This window comes from Ursus maritimus, unplaced genomic scaffold (assembly GCF_017311325.1).
Source record: "Ursus maritimus isolate PB19 unplaced genomic scaffold, ASM1731132v1 scaffold_10, whole genome shotgun sequence".
NCBI lineage: Eukaryota > Metazoa > Chordata > Mammalia > Carnivora > Ursidae > Ursus > Ursus maritimus.
Genome location: NW_024423344.1, coordinates 78,433,159 through 78,454,997, shown reverse-complemented (window position 1 = coordinate 78,454,997; position 21,839 = coordinate 78,433,159). Strand labels below are relative to the sequence as shown.

At 45.4% G+C, this 21,839-nt stretch overlaps 1 protein-coding gene across 6 annotated transcripts in view; it reads left to right on the top strand.

Annotated features, from left to right (window-relative positions):
• TUBGCP3 (tubulin gamma complex associated protein 3) overlaps positions 1–21,839 on the top strand; it is a 71,205-nt gene that overhangs the window by 30,455 nt on the left and 18,911 nt on the right. For 5 of the 6 annotated variants that reach the window (XR_005833302.1, XM_040624739.1, XM_040624747.1 and 2 more), the window contains 6 exons: positions 9,603–9,713; positions 10,014–10,122; positions 13,730–13,919; positions 16,393–16,528; positions 17,260–17,328; positions 20,944–21,079. Coding sequence is in view for 5 of the 6 variants with exons in the window: in XM_040624739.1 (XP_040480673.1) it covers positions 9,603–9,713; positions 10,014–10,122; positions 13,730–13,919; positions 16,393–16,528; positions 17,260–17,328; positions 20,944–21,079 (751 nt within the window). In the remaining variant the exon portion in view is untranslated. The remainder of the gene's footprint in view (positions 1–9,602; positions 9,714–10,013; positions 10,123–13,729; positions 13,920–16,392; positions 16,529–17,259; positions 17,329–20,943; positions 21,080–21,839) is intronic. The other variant, XM_040624744.1, reaches the window with a different exon arrangement.

Sequence of the window (21,839 nt, the reverse complement as noted above, 5' to 3'; positions counted from 1 at the left end):
ATATAGTTATCTTAAGAATTTGGTTGTTTAGACAATTGTGTTGTGTCTTTGATCCTTAGCCGATTAAAATTTGGGTGTTTTTGTCTCTTCAGTTCCTGTGTTGGTTAATTTTCCCTCAACTGTGTAATGAGTTTTAACTTAGTTGTGAAATCAGATTTCTTCAAGTGTATGGTTAACTGTAAGTAGCTGTATGGGAGCCTTGTAACTGCTCTTTAAAAAGTAGTTGAGTAAGTACCTGTATAAGGAAATGCTCCATTCTGTAATCAAAGAAAGCACAAAATGTAGATTAAAAGAAATTGTAGAAAGGACGCAGAGAAGAAATTCTGGAGTTGAAAAGTATAGTAGGAAAGGAACAAAAATCACTAGTGGCTCAATTGCAGATTTGAGCAGGAAGAAGAAAAGTGCCTTGCGAGTAGGTTAACAGGTTATCTGGTCTGAGGAACTTGAAGGAGGAAAACTCAGGCCCACAAGATTCTACTCTGTAATTAAGCCGCGGAAAGACAGAGAACCTTAGAAGCATCATGTGAGGAGAACTCACGGAGAAGGTCCTCGATTAGGTCAACAGCTGATCTCTCCTCAGAAACCATGGAGGCCAGCAGGCGGTAGGATGACACATTCAAAGTGCCGGAAGGAAAAGCTGTCATTCAGATGTTCTCTGTCCTGTAAACTCCACCTGCAAAAGTCATTTCCGGATAATAAAACCTGAGAGCTCCTCGAAACACAAGCCATCAACACCAAGTCCTGGAGAAACAGGGAATCTGAATAGACCGATAACAAGTAAGGAGATTGAGTCCGTAATCTCAAAAACCTTCCTGTGAAGAAAAGCCCAGGACTAGATGGCTTCACTGGTGAATTCTACCAAATATATAAAACGTTAGCATTATTTCTTCTCAAACTCTTCCAGAAAATTGAGGAAAGAATACTTCTTTTTTTTTTTTTTTAAGATTTTATTTATTAATTTGACAGAGAGAGACAGCAGCGAGAGAGGGAACACAAGCAGAGGGAGTGGGAGAGGAAGAAGCAGGCTCCCAGTGGGGCAGGGAGCCCGATGCGGGGCTCGATCCTAGGACCCTGGGATCACGCCCTGAGCCAAAGGCAGATGCTTAATGACTGAGCCACCCAGGTGCCCTGAGGAAAGAACACTTCTTAACACATTTTGTGAGGCTAGTATTACTCTGATCCCAATACCAGCAAAAGACAACCCAAGAAAACTAGAGACCAATATCCTTTATGGGTGTAGACGCAGAAGTCCTCACAAAGTACTGAGATGGACTAGAAGGTAAAAGGGTGGTACACCATAACCAAGTGAGACTTCTCCCACGAATTAAAGAGTGTTCAACATAATTAAAATCAGCGTAACGTATCATACTGATAAAGTGAAGAAAAAACCATAACCCAATTGATGCAGAAAAAGCATTTGATAAAATTCAACACGCAAACTAGGAATAGAAAGGAACTTCTCACCTAATCAAGGGCATCTGTGAAACACTAATGGGTAACATCGTAATGGTGAAAGGGTGTATACTCTGTCCTCTAGATCAGGGACAAGACAGGGGTTCCATTTTCCCCACTTCTACTCAGCATCGCACCGGAGGCTCTAGTCAGGGCAGTTAGACAAGGGAACAGTTAAAAACCAAAGATACTCAGATTGGAAAGGAACTAAAATAATTTCTGTCATAGGTGACATAATTTCATATATAGGAAACTAAGGTGTTCACAATATAAATCTTATAAACACGTTTGCCAGATTAGCTGGGTATAAGATCCGCACACAAAAATCAGTGACTTTGTTATATACTTGAAATACAATCCAAAAATAAAATTAAGACAGTTCTATGTATTATAGTGTCAAAACTAATCAAACACCTAGGGAGAAATTAAAGCAAGGAGGTGGAAGAATTGCACGCTGAAAATTATATAAAACTGTTGAAATCACGTGAAAGTAGACCTGAGTAAATGGAGCAGCACCACATGTTCACGGATTGGAAGATGTGATATTGTGAAGATGACAGCACTTCTCCAGATGATGTCCGATTGAATGTAATCTCTGTCAAAATTCCAGTGGCCTTTTTGCAGAAATGGGAAAGCTGGTCCTCAAAGTCCTGTGGACATACACGGCGCCTGGGGAGCCACACACTCTTGAGAAAACAGTAGAGTTGGAAGACCCACGTGTCCTGATTTCACAGCATATTACAGTGCACAGCAATCGGAAGTGTGGTATTGGCATGAGACCGAGAGAGTAGAAGTGAGAGTCCAGAAATGAATGCATTCATTTTTGTTTGATTTTTAAAAAGTGCCCCAGCAGGTGTTGCTGGGACAGCTGGATATCCACATACACGGGAGTGACTTTGGACCTCAGTTGCATTCCATATATAAAAGGTAACTCAAAATAGATCTCACAGCTAAAGCTGTAATACTTTTAGAAGTTAACCTAGGTGTAAGTCTTTGTGACTCTGGATTAGGCAGTGGTTTCTTAGATACATCACCAAAAGCTTAAGCAACAAAAGAAAAAGATAAATTGTATTTCATCAGAGTTAAAAACTTAGTTATGTAGAAGGACATTATTGAGAAAGTAGGAAAACGACCCACGGAATGAGAGAAAATATTTGTAATTCATATATGTCTGTGGTAAGGGTCCAGCATCCAGAATATATAAAGAGCTATCACACCTCAAGAGCAAAAAGGTAAACACCCCAAGTGAGAAAATAGGCAAAGTCCAAAGTAGAGATTTTCCCAAAGATCTACAGATGGCCTTTAATAAGCACAGGAAAAGATTTGAAACATTAGTCCTCAGGGAAGTGTGAATCGAAACCACAGTTGGATAGCCTGTCATACTCATTGGGATGGTATTAGAGGAAAGAACAAGCCAGAACATGACGAGTGTTGGCAAAGACTCGGGGAAATTAGAACCTAATGCAGTGCTGGTGGAAACAGAGCGGTGTGGCTGCTGGGGAACAGAGCTGGCGGTTCCTCGGCAAGTTACACGCAGACCCAGCAGTTCCAGGTGTGTACCCAAGAAAAGCAGCACATATGTTCCTTTAAAACTTCTATGGAGCCTCAGAGAAGTGTTCTTCGTTACCGTGGTAGTCCAGAGTTGAAGTAGTGCCAGTGTCCATCGGCTAATGGGTGGTTAAGCAAAATGTGGTCTGTCTGTATCATAGCACAGAATATTCAGCCTTAAAAAGGAATGAAGTTTTGGTGTGTGCTATGACACGGGTGAATCTTGAAAACATTAGGCTGAGTGAAATAAGCCAGACACAAAAGGTCACTAATTGTATGATTTCATTTACATGAAATGTACAGAACAGGAGAATTCATAGAGACAGATTAGTGTTGTCTGGGCTTGGGAGGGGGAGAGAGGGATAGGGGAGGTCATTGCCTGACGGGTATGGAGTTTCTCTGCAGGTGGTGAAGATGTTGTAGAATTTGATAGTGTTGGTGGTTACACAACCTTGTGGAAAATACTAAAAACCACTGAATTCACGAAAATGGTAACTGTATTATGTGAAGGGTGCGCGCCCGAAGATTTCACTTTCCTCCTTTGCTCAGTTGTTTCTGCCTCTGCTGGTTTGGGGATATCCTTGATGCCTACCGTGTATTCAGCAGGCCTGAGTAGAGCCTGGTTGTTTTCAGTCTCCAGTCCCTTTGGCTGCCCTTGGGAACCTCGGAGGGAGGTTTGACGTGGACTGTGACGTGGGCACGAGGAGGCTTTGGAGGCACAGTGCAGCACCAGCAGGACATTTGCAGAGTGTGCCGTCAAGATTGGGGTGAGGAGAGGGAGATGAATGCAGAGTGCCTCCATAGACCGCACCAGCTCTCATTTGTAGAATGCTGTCTGTGGAGGGGAAAGCGTAATCGTCAATGAAGAATAGGAAGCACTGCATATGAGAGAAATTACAAGGTACAGAACTCTGTTTAACTGTATGTAGTGTTTCCAGATTTAGTATTAAATTAGCAATACAGTAATAGATGTATGTTTTTACTAACACATTCAGTAAGAAGGATTAGTGACTTTGAGATCTGTGCACCAACTTTTCACTGGTGATGTGAGAACATCTGATTTCTTCTGGTGACAAAGTCATGGGGACTCTCTTTGCATTTATAATGGAAGGAAGAGCTAAATTTCAGGTAGATGTCAGTGCCAAAGTGTAATTCCTTTCCCTTCCACATTTACAGATCTGCCTTTCAGCATTCAGTGCTCATGGACCCAGCTTGAGAACCCCCAGTTAGAACAAAACCTCCAAGAAAAGTCGTGGACTGCCCCGCTGCCATGGATGGGAGCTAGTTTCATGTAGGCTTAGCACAGGTGTGAGCGTGCACAGCAAGCTCTTCTCCTGCCTGGGGATGGGTGCAATGCCAGTCAGGTGTGGGACCCGGAACCGTCTCTGCTTGTCTTTACTGGAGCTCTTGGACCTTCCTTCTCTGACCCAGCTGTCCACTCCTTGGTGACTTTCTTGCACGAGGCTCCTACTGAGAGCAGGAGATCTCAGTGTCTTTGCTGCTGGTTCTTCAGAGCTTGTAGTTCTGTCCTTCCAGGAAGCTCCTTCACGTGCCAGGATTTACCATGTTCCCTGGAAAGGCTTCTGTCTGTCCTGCTGCTTGCAGTGGTCAGTGTCCTGCCTTAGCTGCTCTGGGTTTGGCTGTCTTGCAACCCATGAATGATTTTCTTTTCCTTTTACCCGAAATTTCAAATGGCCTCTGAGCTTTGCTGTTTCTGGTATGGAATCATTAAAAATTGCCTCTGGGTCCACCAGTTGGGATTTTACTGTGAATTGTTACAAAAATATAGGCCTCTTTAGCCCAATCNGCAGGAACTGGTATCCAACTTGCATTTTGTTTATCTTCTGTTATGAAATGCAAAGGTGGACAAAAATAGAGCACTCTAAGAATTTATAAATATTGTAAATGATTAGAAAGTACTTTCAGCATTTGGGAAGAGGTTTCTAATTATTTTTGGCTGTTACAAAGTAGTACAAATGAAAACATTTGGTTTTCACTTTGTTGCTAGTGCTACCTGGAGAAACTATATCTATTAGGCCTTTAGTGGCTCACATGGGTTTTCTCCCGTGAGTGATTGAGGTGAGCAGTTATGCAAGTTTAAGGTAAGAACAAGATAGTTCAATGTTTTTTTCCCCTCTCTTTCTTTTTTTATTTTTATTTATTTATTTATTTTAAGCTTTTATTTATTTATTTGACAGAGATAGAGACAGCCAGCGAGAGAGGGAACACAAGCAGGGGGAATGGGAGAGGAAGAGCAGGCTCCCAGCAGAGGAGCCTGATGTGGGGCTCGATCCCATAACGCCGGAATCACGCCCTGAGCCGAAGGCAGGCGCTTAACCGCTGTGCCACCCAGGCGCCCCTCTCTTTCTTTTTTTAAAGATTTTATTTTTTTATTTATTTGAGAGAGAGAGCGAGAGAGCGCGCGTGTGTGTACGAGAGAGCACAAGCAGGAGGCCCACAGAGGCAGAGAGAGAAACAGGCTTCCCACTGAGCAGGGGGAGCCTGACGTGGGGCTCAGTCCCAGGACCCCAGGATCATGACCTGAGCCGAAGGCAGCCATTTCACTGACTGAGCCCCCCCAGGGGCCCCAAGATAGTTCAGTGTTAATTTACTTTATTTTTATTTTTTGCCTTTTGGATAATTCTTGTCAAAGGGCGAGGGGCTTCAACTAGGAGCAAGAAAAGAAGGGCAAAGGTAAAAGGCCTTTGCTTACAGAATTTGAAAATTTGCAGACTTCAAATGTTTACTTAAATGCTCTAAAACTGAAAAGCTACATCCTTGGATTGGAAGGTCAGTGACTGAACTAGAGCTAATGCAGTGACTGCTTTTCGGAATATATGTGGATGCATTCAGCACTCTTGTTACTCTGTTTCTTTTAAACTTTTGCTAAGAATTATTGAATTTAAAAGTTTACCATATAAAATATGTTACCATTCTGACACCTCTGTGCCCCACCCCTGACGTTCAGTGATTTCATCCGCTTACATCGCACGTGACCTTTCCCCGTTGGGGTCCAGAGCCTCTGTCCCTGCTCTCTGTGTGGTGGGGGTGGGGGCCCTTGGGAGTTGCCTGCCTGTTGACAGTTGGAGTTGGGGTCTGTGTGTAATAATGGATCTGTTTCTTAGAAACTATGCTGCTTGCTAAGAAAATTACCCTCTTCATTTCTGTTTTTAGTAGGGAGGCCTTGGCATTTGTCCAACAGTTAATGAGAAATCATGGTACAATTATGTTATATTTTTTTCTCAGTTCTTTCTGTGTTTGACACGTGGTGAAAATTAAAGAACCTTGAGTGGAAAATGCATCAATGAAATAAAAGCAATTATGTTCTGGCCTTGGTTTTTTTCCTCTATAACTATATATTTTTCAGAGGATTAATTAAATGCTAGGACGTACCTATTCCCCTCAGTGTTTGCTGGGAGATTGATTGCACGCTCCTTTGCCCTCGGATGAAGTGATGCTTTCATAATTTCTAAAGATGACTGAATTGCCTGAGTTTTTTATCTTTTAAAATAAATTGTCTTATTGCTCTTACTGATAAAAACCCGGCTACACTCCAACTATCAGGGTAAATTAGTGTGTTGTTTGTAGAAACTACCTCTTCTGTTTAAGTGAATAACTGATAAATACAACTTATATGCAGTTCATCTAATCTGTTGAATGGTAGGCCACAGAGCAGTCATAGTGTGGTGATCGGGTGACCTTTTAGATTACTCATCGTGGGCTTATAACATTTTAAAAAATTTCTGTCAGGGATAATTGACGTGTATTTTAAAGTGATGATAGCTTAATTATAGTAGTACCGATTATCCTTCAAAGCTGTCACTGGTTACATGTTTAAAATTAGAAAGGGAATATAAATTAAAAAAATCTAAAATATAAAAATCAATATATACTTTGGTAATTTCAATTTGTACCTAAAGATAAGAAATTTGAGTTGAAAATAAATATAGTGATCTCATCCTCTTGGTCTTAAAAATATTGGCATTTGTTCAAGTATCTACTTACAGAGGAGATTGGCTGTGTGTAGTTGATACCACGTAGGCCTGACTTAACAGGGATCGGATGTAAGACCTTAGCGTCATTAAAAATTTTGTTTCCTTAAATATTTATCCTTGGGAGTAGATTTCCATGAACAGAAAAAAACCCACCTTTTTTCTTCGATTGTCTTGGAAAAGTGATGTTACTGAGAAGGTTTTTTACTGGCACCCTCTGTTCACTCATTGGCTTGAATTACTTAGCTCTTCTGGACAATATTTTTTCTGATTTAAAAATATTTACTACTTAAAAATATTTGAGCGTATTAACAGAGAAAGGTTATTAGTAATCCTATCATGAACAGATAACCTGTTAATATTTTTTGTATATTTCTCTCTGTGTGTATCAGGTACTGTGCATGCGTTGATATTTTGTAACCCTTTTACTTTAATTTGAAGTAAATAATGAAAAAAACCTTTTCAACCTTCCTTGAATATTTTTCTGAAACATACTATTTTGCATTCCTGCTAGGAAACCATTAATTTTGTATTGCTGTATAATTACTAAAAATATTTTTGAAGTTCTTTAAATACATTTTGTCTCTGTGGATACACTTTCCATAGTCGGGGTTGTGCGTTGTTCGCCTGGCGATTTGGAACTTGAGTCAGAATCACCGAAGAGGCGCTTTCAGTATGTTATGACTTAACTGGATTTTACAGTTCTGCTAGGAGCCACATTGCCATGTGTAACATGGCCAGTGCGGAGTCTCAAACCATCCAGCTTCTAACTTTAGACACTACCAAGTACTGAGGTTGTGGTCCAAGTGCCATTTAAAAGGAACTAGGGCTCCTTGGAGGAGGGGCTGAGTCTAGGTCTGGGGGAGGAAGGAAGAAGATGAGCACAGAGCATCTTCCGTCAGAAGCAAGGAAGACAATGCGGCTCAAGTCTAAAGGACGTCACCTCCAGCTTGAGGAGGCTCCCGGTGTCCCAGAATGGGAAACCTGGAGTGCCAATAAGGACAATAGGTGTACAGATTGGAACAGAGATGGACGGAACTCCGTGTTCATGATGATAAAACGCAAAGCCCGCTGGTCACCATGGGGGGCTGGGAACTAAACATGCTAGCAAATACCTCCTCAGCCTCTCTTGCTCTTGTCAACTTTCCACCCTTTTGATCTAGTGATATAATTAATGACAGCGAGAGTTTCTGACAAGGTGTCCTAGCTCAGACGAAAAAATGGCACATTAAAGAGAAGGTGCTGGCTGGCTTGGCCACTAGACAGAAGGATGCTGTCCGGAAGGAAACCTAGACCCCTGCATCACGTCTGAGATAAATCCTGGAGGGATGAAGGACCTGAGTCATAAAAATAACACNATGCTAGAAGAAAATTATGTAAGATATTTGTGTAATCCAGGAATGGGAAGATTTTAGGAAGATGGGAAACTCAGAAGCCACAAAGGAAGACATTTACCTACACAACAAATATGGAACAAAGCAAAAATGTAGAATATACCGTAAATGGTGGTACATGATTAACTTGCAAAAATTCATAATACTTGACCCACCAATGGTCATTACCCCGAATATAACAATTTTCATATATTGATGGAAAAAGGGCAAAGTCAGTTGAAAGATGGGTTGAGGAGGTGAAAAGACAGTTTAGAGGAGACTAAATGCAAATGGCCATCCACATTATGAACACAGGCCCAAGTTCCTTTGTCAGAACAGTAACAGCACAAGCAGCTGTGCTTTCACCAACTGACTGGCAAAATCTGGAATGAGCACGGATGAGAACATGGAGCGTCCTGCTTGTGGGAGTGTCAGTGGACGCAGCTGTTTGGAAAGGAAGTCGTGCACGTCTGTAAGAGTTAAGACTTGCTTTGACTCAGCAGCTCTATTAGAAATATGGTTTATAGAGGTAGAAGCAGGAGTCTGTCAGGACATCTGACTGACAAATGAGAGTGGCCTCGTTGTGGTCGCAGGTGAGCTGGAGTCAGCAGTTCCTCTCTTCCCACCCGTGCTCTTTCTGTTGTCAGGGGTCAGGCTGCTCGATGGGGTCAACAAAGGTGAGGAGCACAGTGGACAGGGGAGAAGCTTCTGAGCCAGGGTAGTTCTCAGGAAGGTCACTTCCTGCAGCGCTGCTTGGTTGATGGGTGCCGGCCACTCGTATGTCCAGGTCTGCCCGGAGCCCGCAGCGCGTGAGTGGAGTAGGTTAGCTTCGGCCCGTCTGTATCCCAGACTTGGGGTCTCTGCAGGAGAGAGCCTGCGGAGGGCTGCACACGGCCGGGGGGCAGCACCGCTGGAGTTCTGCACGTTCTTGCTGAGGGAGGAGAGCTCCATCGTCTCACCCAGACCCTCGAAATTACACAGTAGAGGTTACCACTGATGGTCATCGTGAAGCTCGTACATCTTCAGGAAAAAGCCTGTTTCGTTACTCTTCCATTTAAAAAGTCTGGGACATACGTGATTCCATTTAGAGAATGATGTATCGAAAATGCTTTTTAAGACAAGTTTTGCTGTATAAAGGGCAGTATCCTGTGTCTCGAGAGCTTTGCTTCAGTGTTGCTGTTAGTGGGTAGTTTGCCGCAACGGTCACTGTCTGACGCGGCTGTGTCTCTACTCTCAGTTTTTTGTAGCGTCCGACCCAGCGGTGAAGACCGACCGTCTGTGGCAGGACAAATACACCTTGCGGAAATCGATGATCCCCTCCTTCATCACAATGGACCAGTCCAGGAAGGTAAGGCCGGGAGACAGACTTGGGGCTTTGTATCTGCCTGCATCATGTGACAGAACCAGTCTTCTTAAACATGGTTTTACTGCGTTTTATGAGTAGAAGTGTGTATGAATTGAATACATTGACCCGTTAATATGTGTTTGTTAATAATGTCTTTTCAGTTCCTAGAATTCACTTGATACTACCCCAGACGTTCTTGTTCTTTAGTTTTTAATTAACAGTTTGTTGTTTATGAATATTTGTAGTAGTTCAGTGATTAATCATTTTTATATAAAGGTAACTCTAAGGTATTTTCCTTTTTAGGTCCTTCTGATAGGAAAATCAATAAATTTCCTGCACCAGGTTTGTCACGACCAGACACCCACTACAAAGATGATAGCGGTGACCAAGTCTGCAGACTCACCCCAGGACGGTATGAGCGTGATGGTGGTGGAGGGGCCGCGTGTGTATATTCTGCTTGAAGCATTCTTCGTCCAGTAGGACTGACAGATTTTCTGAATTGTTATCCAAAATACCTTAATACGTAGTGTGAAGTGGATGAACTATTACTGTGTAAATTTTCAATTCCCGTTTTATGTGGCATTAATAAGTACTGGACGAGGTGAAGCTGTTTTATACTCAGTAACTATTCTTAGTAACTTATATCAGTATTTTTTTTTTTTAAAGATTTTATTTATTTATTCAACAGAGAGAGAGACAGCCAGCGAGAGAGGGAACACAAGCAGGGGGAGTGGGAGAGGAAGAAGCAGGCTCCTAGTGGAGGAGTCTGATGTGGGGCTCGATCCCATAACGTGGGGATCACGCCCTGAGCCGAAGGCAGACGCTTAACTGCTGTGCCACCCAGGCGCCCCTATATCAGTATTTTTTAACTGCTGTAGCGATGGTTTGCCGAGGAAAGAACGGACAGATGTTCCTGTGGTGGCCGCAGCTACCGAGGAGGCTTATTCACAGGCGTGGATTGTACGCAGAGTGCCTTCTGCTCCAGACCTTGTCTGGTTCCCTCCGTCACTGCTGTCCTCTCCCGTTCTCCCCATCGGCCGCCCGCCCCACCTCAGTAATCCCACCACGGTTTGCGCGCAGTCGACTGCACGTGTACAGCTTCTGGTCTTGCTGTGTCTGCTGCTCACGTGCGCGTTCTGACTCTTTCTGTGCGTGGGACGGCGTGGCAGGTGTAGGCAAGACGGTACGAGTTGTTCATGCCGCTGGCTGTGCCTTCCATGAGCTTGCAGTCTAGGTGTGAAGAGAAACGTGTGCAATAAGATGAAATCCTAAATTATCAACAATTAAAGGTAGGAAGTGCTAAATGAGACGAACAGATACGGTGCTGTGAGTGTGCGATGCTGTGGGGTTGGCTGGAGGCACTGTGTGTACGCTAGACCCCAGCCCTTTCTCACCTGGCATCGCCAGAACTTCGTACCCTGTGACCGACCTCTCCCCCACTCAGCCCTGCAGCCACCACTCGACTCTGCTTCTCTGAGTTGGGCGGCTTCAGATTCCACTCGGAAGTGATACCAGCCGGTATTTCTATGTCCGCCTCATTTCCCTTAGCATAGTGTTTTCCGGGTCCATCCGTGTCGCCACAGCGGAATTGTCTTCCTTTTTTAAAGGCTAAATCATATTCCATTGTGTGCGTCCCCCACATTTTCTTTAACCGTTCACCTGTCGATGGACGCTTGGGCTGCTTCCGTATCTTGTGTATTATAAATATTGCTGCGATGAACATAGCATGCATATGTTTGCTATTTTAAATTAGTGTTTTCAGTTTCTTTGGGTAAATACTTAGTAGCGGAATCACTGGATCATATGGTAGTTTCATTTTTAATTTTTTGAGGACACTTCCCAGTGTTGTCCATAGTGGCTACACCCGTTTGCATTCCCACCAGCCTTGCTCAGGGCTCCCCTTTTCTCTGCATCCTGGCCAACACCTGTTGTTCTTGTGTTTTTGATTCTGGCTGTTCTGACAGGTGGGAGGTGGTACCTCTCTGTGGTTTGATTTGCATTTCCCTGGTGATGAGTGGTGTACCTTTTGGCCCAGTTTGATTTTTAGTGTCTGAGAGGACTCGGTGGAGGAGGTCTCCAGAGTGTATTTGAAAAGCTACACTGAACATCCAGATGGAGGTCAGGGCCAGCTGTAGGGCTTTGGGAAGTGTCCGTGTCACCATGCTGGTTAAGGACAGGGCTCCGTGGCATCGCAGACGCTCCAGCTGTTGGGGTCAGAGGCCTTTCCTTCCTGCCCCAAGTGCATTTAACACACACAATTTAGCATACATGTTTTAGGGATTCATGGACCCCAAGTTAGTTCTTAGAATAGAGAGAGATGTGGTCCAAGTATAAATTTTTGGAAAGTACCTATGTTTAAGAGGTAGAACAAGGAAGAAGAGCCAGGAGAATTGTACTGACAGATTTTGACCTTTCCCTAGTGCCCAGAGAAGACGACCAGCTCAGGCCACGTGGTGTGGTGCCTGTGCTCGCATGCGGGAGGGTCCGGGGGGTTGGGGGTGCTGCTGCGTTACACGACTGCTTCTCTCAGCTGCAGTGACGACGCTGTGCCCACTGTCCCCCACGCTGCCACGGTCTGCAGGACAAGGGTTTCTTTGCTGTTAAGGCTAGTAGTATGGTTGAAAAGGCAGCAAACCTGGAAAGACTGCTAGGAACACAAAAGCAGGGGAAAAAGTTGATTTTGTATTTCTTAAATGTGAAAAGTTTTGAATATTTGAAAGTGTGACCAAAGAATAAAGAGGCCATCTTTACAAATGAGGGTGTGAAAGAGGCCTAACCCATCAGGGAACAAGGAACGTGCAGGTTTGGCCACGCTGGGCTCGAGCTGGTTAGCGTTAAACCTTTTCTCTGGGATGTAAATCCTTCATGACTCAGCCGTGGTTCAGTAAAAACGTTTCTGGGGGGTAACATTTACATTTTTAAAACTACATAGATCAACAGGAGTGTGCACCCCACTCCCCATGGCCCCTTAAAATGTGGCCACGGTACCGCTCACGTGTCGTGTCCTCACGTGACTGTGTCCTCAGACTTCACCTTGGTGGAGAGCAGCGTGCGTGTCCTCCCCCTGCACACCCACAGTAACGTGTGGTCTGAACAGCCGCGATACAAAGTAGATCCTTCTTACTGGGACTGTTACTCCGAGCAACAAACAGAAAACAACCCTGAAGGCTCCTGGTACTTGGGAGTGGCTGGTGGGGAAGACGGCGGTGCTGCCGGCCTGGCCTCGTCTTCTCTGACCACGAGCAAGGCTCCTGCCTCTTCTCCAGCAGGGGCTCAACAGTGGCTTCTTTTCAAGCCTAAGTATTGTTACAGTTTTTAAATAAAATCAAGTATTTAATTTTATAGGTGGTTTTGTGCCATAGAAGTGTAGATTAGCATTAAGAAGCTCTATTATGTGTGTAATCTCCCTGTGTATTTCTCAGTATAAACCTGTGGAAACATTTATTTTTTTATGTTACTGCTGACAGGTCTCCTTGTTGGTGACAGTCTGCTCTTACTCCGTGTCCCCCCAAAAATCTCCCAGCAAACCTTCCCCTACGGTTTGTTCTCCAGTGCAGCTGGTGTGGCAGCCCCGACCTTACAGCCAGGCTCCCAGTTCACGACACTCGTTCTTAGACGTGCCATCTTGTGTGTTCTCGAGACTGCTTCCCAAAGTATCTCGTAGGCGCGTGTGGGCCCTTGAGCGGTGACCCCCCCCCCCCCCGCACTGCTCACCAGCGTGTTGGAGTGTGGTTTTGGGTTTGTAATATTGCAGAGGGTGACTTGACCTTGAGATCCAGCAAGTGCCAGACTGCTGTTGGGCTCCTCTCCCAGGTCACGGGGCAGCCGGCCACACGGCAGCATGTCTGTGTCCTGGGGCTGGGGCTCACTCGCCTTCCTGAGCACGCACGCGGCCTGTTGGGTCTGTCACCAAGGTCATTTGGGGGTGTGGCAATGGCTTTGGTACATGGGAGCCTTTCGTTTTATCTTTATAAAATTACAATTTATGCACATCTGTGCACTTCTTTTGTTCTTTATAGCTGCAGATTTGTTCACAGATTTGGAGAATGCGTTTCGGGGGAAAATTGACGCGGCTTACTTTGAGACCAGCAAGTACCTGCTGGACGTTCTGAACAAGAAGTACAGCTTGCTGGACCACATGCAGGCCGTGAGGCGGTACCTGCTGCTCGGCCAGGGCGACTTCATACGGCACCTGATGGATTTGCTCAAGTAAGCAGAGTCCTCGGGTCCCACGAGCACACGGTTGGTTGCAGCGTGAGCACAGGCCTAAAGAATAAATGGCATTAGAGGAAAACTTGTTGAATTCTTGTAGAACAGATCAGTAAGATGAGATCTGAAGAGATGAAAGTGTCACGTCGAGGTCACTTTGCGCTCGTTCTGTGGCTCGTTCTCAGAGGAGCCTTGTGCCTGGGGAGTGCTGTGGCACCGACGGTCCCATGTCCGAGGGTGTGCAGTGGAGTCACACTTAGCTCTAGTTTGAAATGAGTCCAAAAAACGTGTCGTTGCAAACTGAACTTTTCCCCATAGTTTTAGTTTAAATTGGTTCTTGGGGGAAAAAACTCCCATAAAGCAAATATTACCGCTCTTTTTGTTTTGTTCTGGGACATTTTTCATGGTATCTTCCTTTCTAGAATTAGATGTGCGTCCTTCCCCTTCAGCTCCCTCTGTCCTAGCGCCTGTCCTGCTCCCGGCTCTAGACAGACAGGCAGACCCTCGGGATGCATCCCCGGCTCCCAGCTAGTGCTGGTGAGTCAGCGCACCGAGTGCGGGTGATTTTCACTCAGGCGTGGAAGAACGGAAATTGGGGTTGTGTGATGCTCCCTTTAGAACACTTAACAGAGTGCGTTGCCTTCCAGTCTTGCCTGTGTGCTCATGAGGTGGTTCTAGTCACCTGGCGCTCAGAACTCCTGAGGGAGCTGGTTGAGGTGGTTCGCTGGGCCCCCCGCGGAGTGGCTTGGTCCCTTGGGTGGAGCCAGGATGTGCGTTTCTCCTGAGGCCCCCGCTTCAGACACAAGCCCCTGAAGTCCCATCTTCGGTGTGAAAGTAGTTAGTTTGGGGCACACACAGCAATCACTGACCCACATGCTTGAGCTCCTGGGTAACCGTGTGGGTCCGCGGGAGCAGGGGTTGGTGATGTGCCAGACGGAAGGGCTTTGTGGTCACACCTGTGGAAGTATCGCTTCTGCAGCCCGAGTAGGTAAGGGGCCTCTGGTGAGTTCAGTCCTGGTCGCGAGGTCAGCGCCTGCTGGCTGTGTGGCTGGGGATGAGTGCGTGAAGGGGGTTCATGGGAGTGTGTGGGATGAGCCGGTGCAGGGGTGCAGGTAGACGTTGGCAAGGCCCCTCTTTCAGTTGAAGGCAAGATGCAGAGGTTGTGGTCACATTACGGATTCAATCATTTAGCTGACCTAACATTTGCCTTATACTAGGTTTTTATATTTAGAGCATTTCATGATTGGAAGATCTGCTTCTGGAAGGCGTGTTTTAGGTTATGGTTTTAAAAGGGGGGAATGCCACTAATCTCTAGCTAGCCTCAGATGTGTGAGTGATGGTGCTGTGGTCCTTCATTTTCTCTGCCCTGTGTTTATTGAAGTGAAGGCTTGTAGCTGCAGAGCTTTTAAATGCCCACATGGGGATAATTGGCAGGGATTTTTCCCGGTTTCAGTGAGAATAGTTAGCATACGTCACTGTGTAAGTGTAAGGCGTACAGCATGATGACTTGATTTCCATCCGTTGTGTAGTGGAGACCACAGTGGGCTCAGCTGACATCCTGTCTTCTCGTGTAGATACACAAGAAGAGAAGAGAAAAAGTAAAAAAAGCTTTTCTCCTTGTGATGAGAGCTCGTAGGATTTGCTCTCTTACCAGCTGTCCTGTGTAGCACACGGGGTGTTGGCCATGGTCCTGACGTGGTATAGTCCGTCCGTGACAACGGCAGGTTTGCTCCGGACGACCACCTCCCTCCGCCTCCCCTCCCCGCACGGCTGTGTTCTTGACTTGGCCAGCTCTCAGCCACAGGGACGTTAGCTTATTTGGAAACCCAGACATTGCAACCCTGAAGAAGTGTTTGCTGATGATGCGGTAATTTTTAGCCTTTAGAATCATGACGTCCATGTCTCCAGTTGTTCTGATTTAATGAGGACCTCTCTTCCCATCAGATCTGTGCAGATCACACTAGTTCATGTCACTATAGGCCAGACTTAAGTTGAAAACTTTATTTTTAATGCATGTGGCGCATTGTACGTATTTTCAAGTTAAGTGGAATCAAAATTAATTTTTTTGAGATTTACAGAACTGTTTTACTCCCCAAAATACTTGGTGAAATCCTATTGACAGTTAATTTTGTGAAACTTTTTTTTTAAGATTTTATTTATTTATTAGGGAGAGAGAGAGCACAAGTGGGGGGAGGGGCAGAGGGAGAGGGAGAAGCAGCCTCCCGCTGAGGGGGGGACCTGATGCAGGACTCAATCCCAGGACCCTGAGGTCATGACCTGAGCCGAAGGCAGCTGCTCTTCCAACTGAGCCACCTGGGTGCCCCTAATTTTGTGAAACTTTTGTTCCCATGTTGTAGTGGGTTTTTTTGTCTTTAGTTTTTATAATTTGAACCCTTTTTATGAATCTGAGTTTTTACAAAGCTCATTAAGAAGTCAAGTAACATTTTCTTTTATTTTTAAAAAATGCCTTAAGACCAGAACTTGTCCGTCCAGCTACGACTTTGTATCAGCACAACCTGACTGGAATTCTTGAAACTGCCGTCAGAGCCACCAATGCCCAGTTTGACAGCCCTGAGATCCTCAAGAGACTGGACGTGAGGCTGCTGGAGGTACTGGGGCCTTGGTCCTGCAGGCAGTGAGCTCCCCGGGCCGGCGAGGGCATGTGGTCTAGGCTGGTGGGTGGGGCGTCGCTGCCTGCGTGGCGTGATCTCAGACCCGTGCTCTGGGCGGGACCCTGGGCACAGAACCTGCGGCGCTCGCCGCAGCGCTGGCAGCGCGTCGTGGAGTAGACCTTACTCCTGTTACCGGTAATGTTACAGGAGCCACAGGGATGACAGGCAATAATACTACTTACCAAATAATCAGATTTATCAAAAATCGATGTGTTTAGTTTCAGTTTGATAGAAGATGCCTTTTCTTTGGGGAATGAGAATCAGAAACATCGTACACTGTGTGCTTAGCTATGATGAAGGACCATTAGCAGAGCCTGTTGGGTTTTTAAAATGTTGACTTTTAAAGGATTTGGGACATAGAAGGCAGTGAGTTTCTGTCATGAAAATATGGTGACGAATTTTTAAACAGATTTTATGGTGCTCATTCAGAACAACACCATTCGCCGCATGATATCTTCAGAGTGCCTCCTGGGTGGCTGTGGTTCCAATGGCGAGGGTGCAGGAGGTGACAAAAAGATGCGGTTCCCATGTAACTGACGCTCAGACTAGTGAGCGCTTCTCAGAAATCGGGCTTTATTTTACTGCCTTTTCTCTGAGGATGGGGCAGATCCTTTGGCTGTAAGTGGTGCGCTGGCGGGAAGGCCTGCAGTGTTTGTGTTTGTCCTCAGGTCTCTCCAGGTGACACCGGGTGGGACGTGTTCAGCCTGGACTACCACGTGGACGGGCCCATCGCAACGGTAAGGCCGTGCGGGTGATGGGACCCCGGCTGCAGGTCCTCACGCTGCTAGCTGCCGTGTTTCAGCACTGGCTGTCTTCTCTAAGAGCTTCTAGAGAAAGCCGTCACTCGACATCCAGGGTAGACCCGCCGGATGAACACTGAAGCCAGAATCGTGTGTGTCTTTTACACAGTCGTTAATGAGCGCTGCAATAATCTGTAATTTCAAGAATTCTAAAAAATACCATTTGTTCCATCACAGGTTTCCACGAGTACTTAATAAATGGATTGCTCATTATGCTCCATTGTTCTTAGATCATAGCAAGTAACTCAGGGTAGTTTGAAAGGAACCAGAAAGTGTATTTTAGGGCAGTCACATTTTTCCCACTTAGATCAAATGTGATATTTCGCATTCATTTAAACTGACAGGAAATAGCTGTGCTGTTGGATGGAGTGCGTCTGCTGCGCCTCACGGGAGTCCGCTTCCCACTCGTCACAGCTGGGGGGCTGACCATCAGAGTGCGTCTGCGGTCGGCGTGCCCCTTCCCTCAGCACTCGTGCTTTTCCTCAGACCTGAGTGAAGCCTCCTTCACCAGGAAACTTCTTTGAACTTACTCTAGTCATTCTGTATCTGAAATATTGAAGGAGGGCGTGCATTTCTTTTAATTATTGGGAAAAATACCCCGTGAAGAAGTAGTACAATTTGGCTCTAAAATTTCTCCAGGGAGGAGTCCCAGCCCCGCCAGGGTGCTTTTGTAGGGCCGTCCTCTCCCTGCGCTCCCTGCGGGCTAGCGGCATGTCTGCTGCGAGTCGGTAGCTCCTGGCGCACTTGCTTTTACACACACATCCCCAGTGTGTAAACTGTACCGGATCAAAGCCACTGTATTGTAAATGGTTTCAAATTCTTATTCCTTAAAATACTCTGTTCTGGGGCGCCTGGCTGGCTCAGTCGGTTAAGCCTCTAGCTCTTGATTACTGCTCAGGTCATGATCTCAGGGTCCTGAGTTCAAGCCCTGTGTTGGGCTCCATGCTGGGCACGGAGCCTACTTAAAAAAAAAAAATTCTGTTTTGTGCATTATTATTTAAATTAGAAATTTTGTTAATACTGAGTACATTGCCTGTTATTTTTTCGTACTGTTAAAGCTATCATAGTAAAGGCAACTTTATCTGTTATTTCAGAGTATAAATGCCTTGAGTATTAGGTAAATTGAACACGGTCCATACACAGTTACGGAATTGTTTCACGATACTGCAGACCTTACCGAGCGTACACAGTTACGTGTGGCGCATCTTGTGTATAAACACTTGGTTATGCAGTATATTTTTAAAATTTTAGAATTTTGAAAGCTCTAGTCAAAATAGTCAAGAAGTTTATATCACAGATTTATTTAAAGAACAAATTTAGGGTGGGTCTCTAGCTGTGGCTAACAAGCGTTGACTTCCGTGCCAGCTCCAGCAGGTGGAGGGCGCACCTGGGGGGCTGCTCTGGGAGGGGGGCAGGGCCTGGGGACGCATCAGCAGGATGTGCCGGCGACGTTGTGCGGGAAGTGGTATCTTGCACGTCTGGCCTTTGCTGTTCCAGTCCTTGGGTTAGCCTGTGTCCCGGCTTGTTATATTTTCAGCTACAGGGAATATTTTACTGAAAGATATTCTTCTAAAGTCAGATTTTGGAAGAAAATGGATTATCCGCTTTTTCTCTGTTAAATGTATTGTATTATCTCTGTTCCCTTTATGTTCTCATTAATTGAGATTGTCATTTTTGTAGAGAATTATAATGAGAACGTATCTTATATTAGTCACATAATTTTATCTTCTATAACATAGTATAATTTTAGGTTCTTGCTAATTCTGTGAAGAAAGACATGGAGGGATTATCTCTGATCTTCTCACTTGGGTACTGAGTAGGATAACACCCATGGGCTTCTGTCCTTGATCTCCAGGGTGTTAGATGAGGGATCGAAGCTTATGTAATATTTGTCTGAACTTCACACAGGCAGTCAACTGAAAGACCATACACGCGGCCAAACTAAGCGTGAAGGGCGTTTCCCTGTATAACTGCAGTGGGGTGGAGTGTTTTCTCTGAAACACTCACTGTTTTTAAAGAATTGTGATTTAACTGGATGTTTGTAAATTGGGTCACACTAAATGTGCTCCAGGAGTCTGGCACTTACAGGATCCCTCGAGATAGTGTTTGTATAGCAGATTTCTTTAATTCACTTGTCAAATTGTTTCATCCAATACCCTTTATTTCTATAATTGTGTAAACAATAGTGTGGGCAGCAAAACAAAGTAGATAATCCCCAGAACATTTCAGCGTCCATTCAGAGCAGTTCCTCACCTCTCCTGTTGAGACACACAGTCACGAGTTAGTGCTGAGCTGCCAGATACCGGCACAAAAAGGCCTACAGAAGAATAGACAGGTAATCCTTGAAACACGTGAGCAGTGCCGAGAATATACAAAAGACAAGGTACAGCAGTGTACTTCGAAGTGCTCAGATTGCAAGGGTCCAGTGATAAATGTTCTGTCTGGAGAAGGGCCTGGGGAAAGGCGTGTGGCCTTTGTGCTTGAGGGCCAGGCGGGGTCTGGGCCGGAGGAGAGTGTGGACTAGCTAGGGCATAGGGGGTGCAAGGGGTTGATGTGAGGGAAGGCCCCAAGGTGAGGGGCTGTGCTCCTGGAGGCCCGGCTCAGAGCTGCTGCCATGGGAGGCCCCACTTAGGTGGGCTGTTTCCAGTTGTTCATGCTTGCATGGGACAGGCGGACACTAGAAGATTCTTTGTGGTTCACCTGACATGCATATTTAACTGTCCCCCATAGGGAGGTGGCGTGGAAGGAAGGCCTCGTCCCATGCCTGCCCACAGGGCTCATCCTCCCGGGATGGGACACTGCTGACCATTTGCAGTGAAATGGCTTCAACATATGTGAAAACAACCCGGAGGCCTCTTTGCAGGCTGGAGATCCTTCTGGGCCAACCCTCCATGAGATTCACCACTCTCATATCTCCCTCGGGGGTGTTGGGGTAGAAAAAACTGCTACGTAGCTGGAGCTGGAGTTGGAGTTAAGAGTCCACATGTTTGGGGGTGCCTGGGTGGCACAGTGGTTGGGCGTCTGCCTTCGGCTCAGGGCGTGATCCCGGCGTTATGGGATCGAACCCCACATCAGGCTTCTCCACTATGAGCCTGCTTCTTCCTCTCCCACTCCCCCTGCTTGCGTTCCCTCTCTCACTGGCTGTCTCTGTCTCTGTCCAATAAATAAATAAAATCTTAAAAAAAAAAAAAAAGAGTCCACATGTTCGACTAAGATTTAGGCTAGGTTTAAAAGTTCCAACACACCGTTTACTGGCCGTGTCACCTTAGGCCTCTGTTTCTCAGTCTATAAAATTGGTATAAAAGAATCGACCTTTTATTACTGTGGGTTTGCTCAACGTGCAGCTTAGCACATCATTAGTCATTGTAGTTGAATGTGATGGTACTTTCCTAGAATGTAGTAGCTGCTTACACGTTAAGAATTTATTAGAGTTGATTGTGTGTTCTCTGGCTTTTTTTGCTTTAAAACAAAAAGACGAAAGGTCGAGACCTGTCCTGGGACTCTCCTTCCGTTGCAGAGCACTAGCAGCCTGTCTTGTGCTGTTCTTTTCAGGTGTTCACCCGAGAGTGTATGAGCCACTACCTGCGAGTGTTTAACTTCCTTTGGAGGGCTAAGCGGATGGAGTACATCCTGACCGACATTCGAAAGGGACATATGTGCAACGCGAAGCTCCTGAGAAGCATGCCGGGTAAGCTCGCCGCGGGGCGGTCGGGGGTCTGTGCCGAGGCCTGGCGTGTGGGCGCCGGCGGCTGGGCCAACAGGGGCGCGTAGTACAGTCGCCCAGCTGAGAACTGATGTGTTCTTGTGCTTTTGGATTTGGTTTTTGTGAAAAGGCTCGTTTGTAACATTGCTAATCTTGATTTCTGTGCAAATCCGAACGAAAATTGAGTCAAATTAGATTGTTTCATTTATTTATTTTTAAAAGATTTTATTTATTTATTAGACAGAGAGAGAGACAGCCAGTGAGAGAGGGAACACACGCGGGGGAGTGGGAGAGGAAGAAGCAGGCTCACAGCAGAGGAGCCTGACGTGGGGCTTGATCCCAGAACGCCGGGATCACGCCCTGAGCCGAAGGCAGACGCTTAACTGCTGTGCCACCCAGGCGCCCCAAGTTAGAGTGTTTTAGATCATGAGGTTTCTTTCAGAGTTACATTTGTTTGCACTCTGCGTTCACATATGGATTTTATTTTTTTAATTAATTTTTAAGGAGAAAGCTGTTTAATAAATCACTGGTTCATTTAATATTTACTTAGTGTTTTGATTAAAGTCTGTTTGGGAATTGCTTTAATGTTTGTTTTGGTTCGTAAACCAGGACATGGAAACATTTTGTAATACTATTTTACGATTACAAGCTGTAATAAAAATTCTCATGTCAGTTAATCAGGTTTATTTTAATGTTATAAATATTGAATAATTTCAATTATGAGTGATTTTGAAATCTTCATACT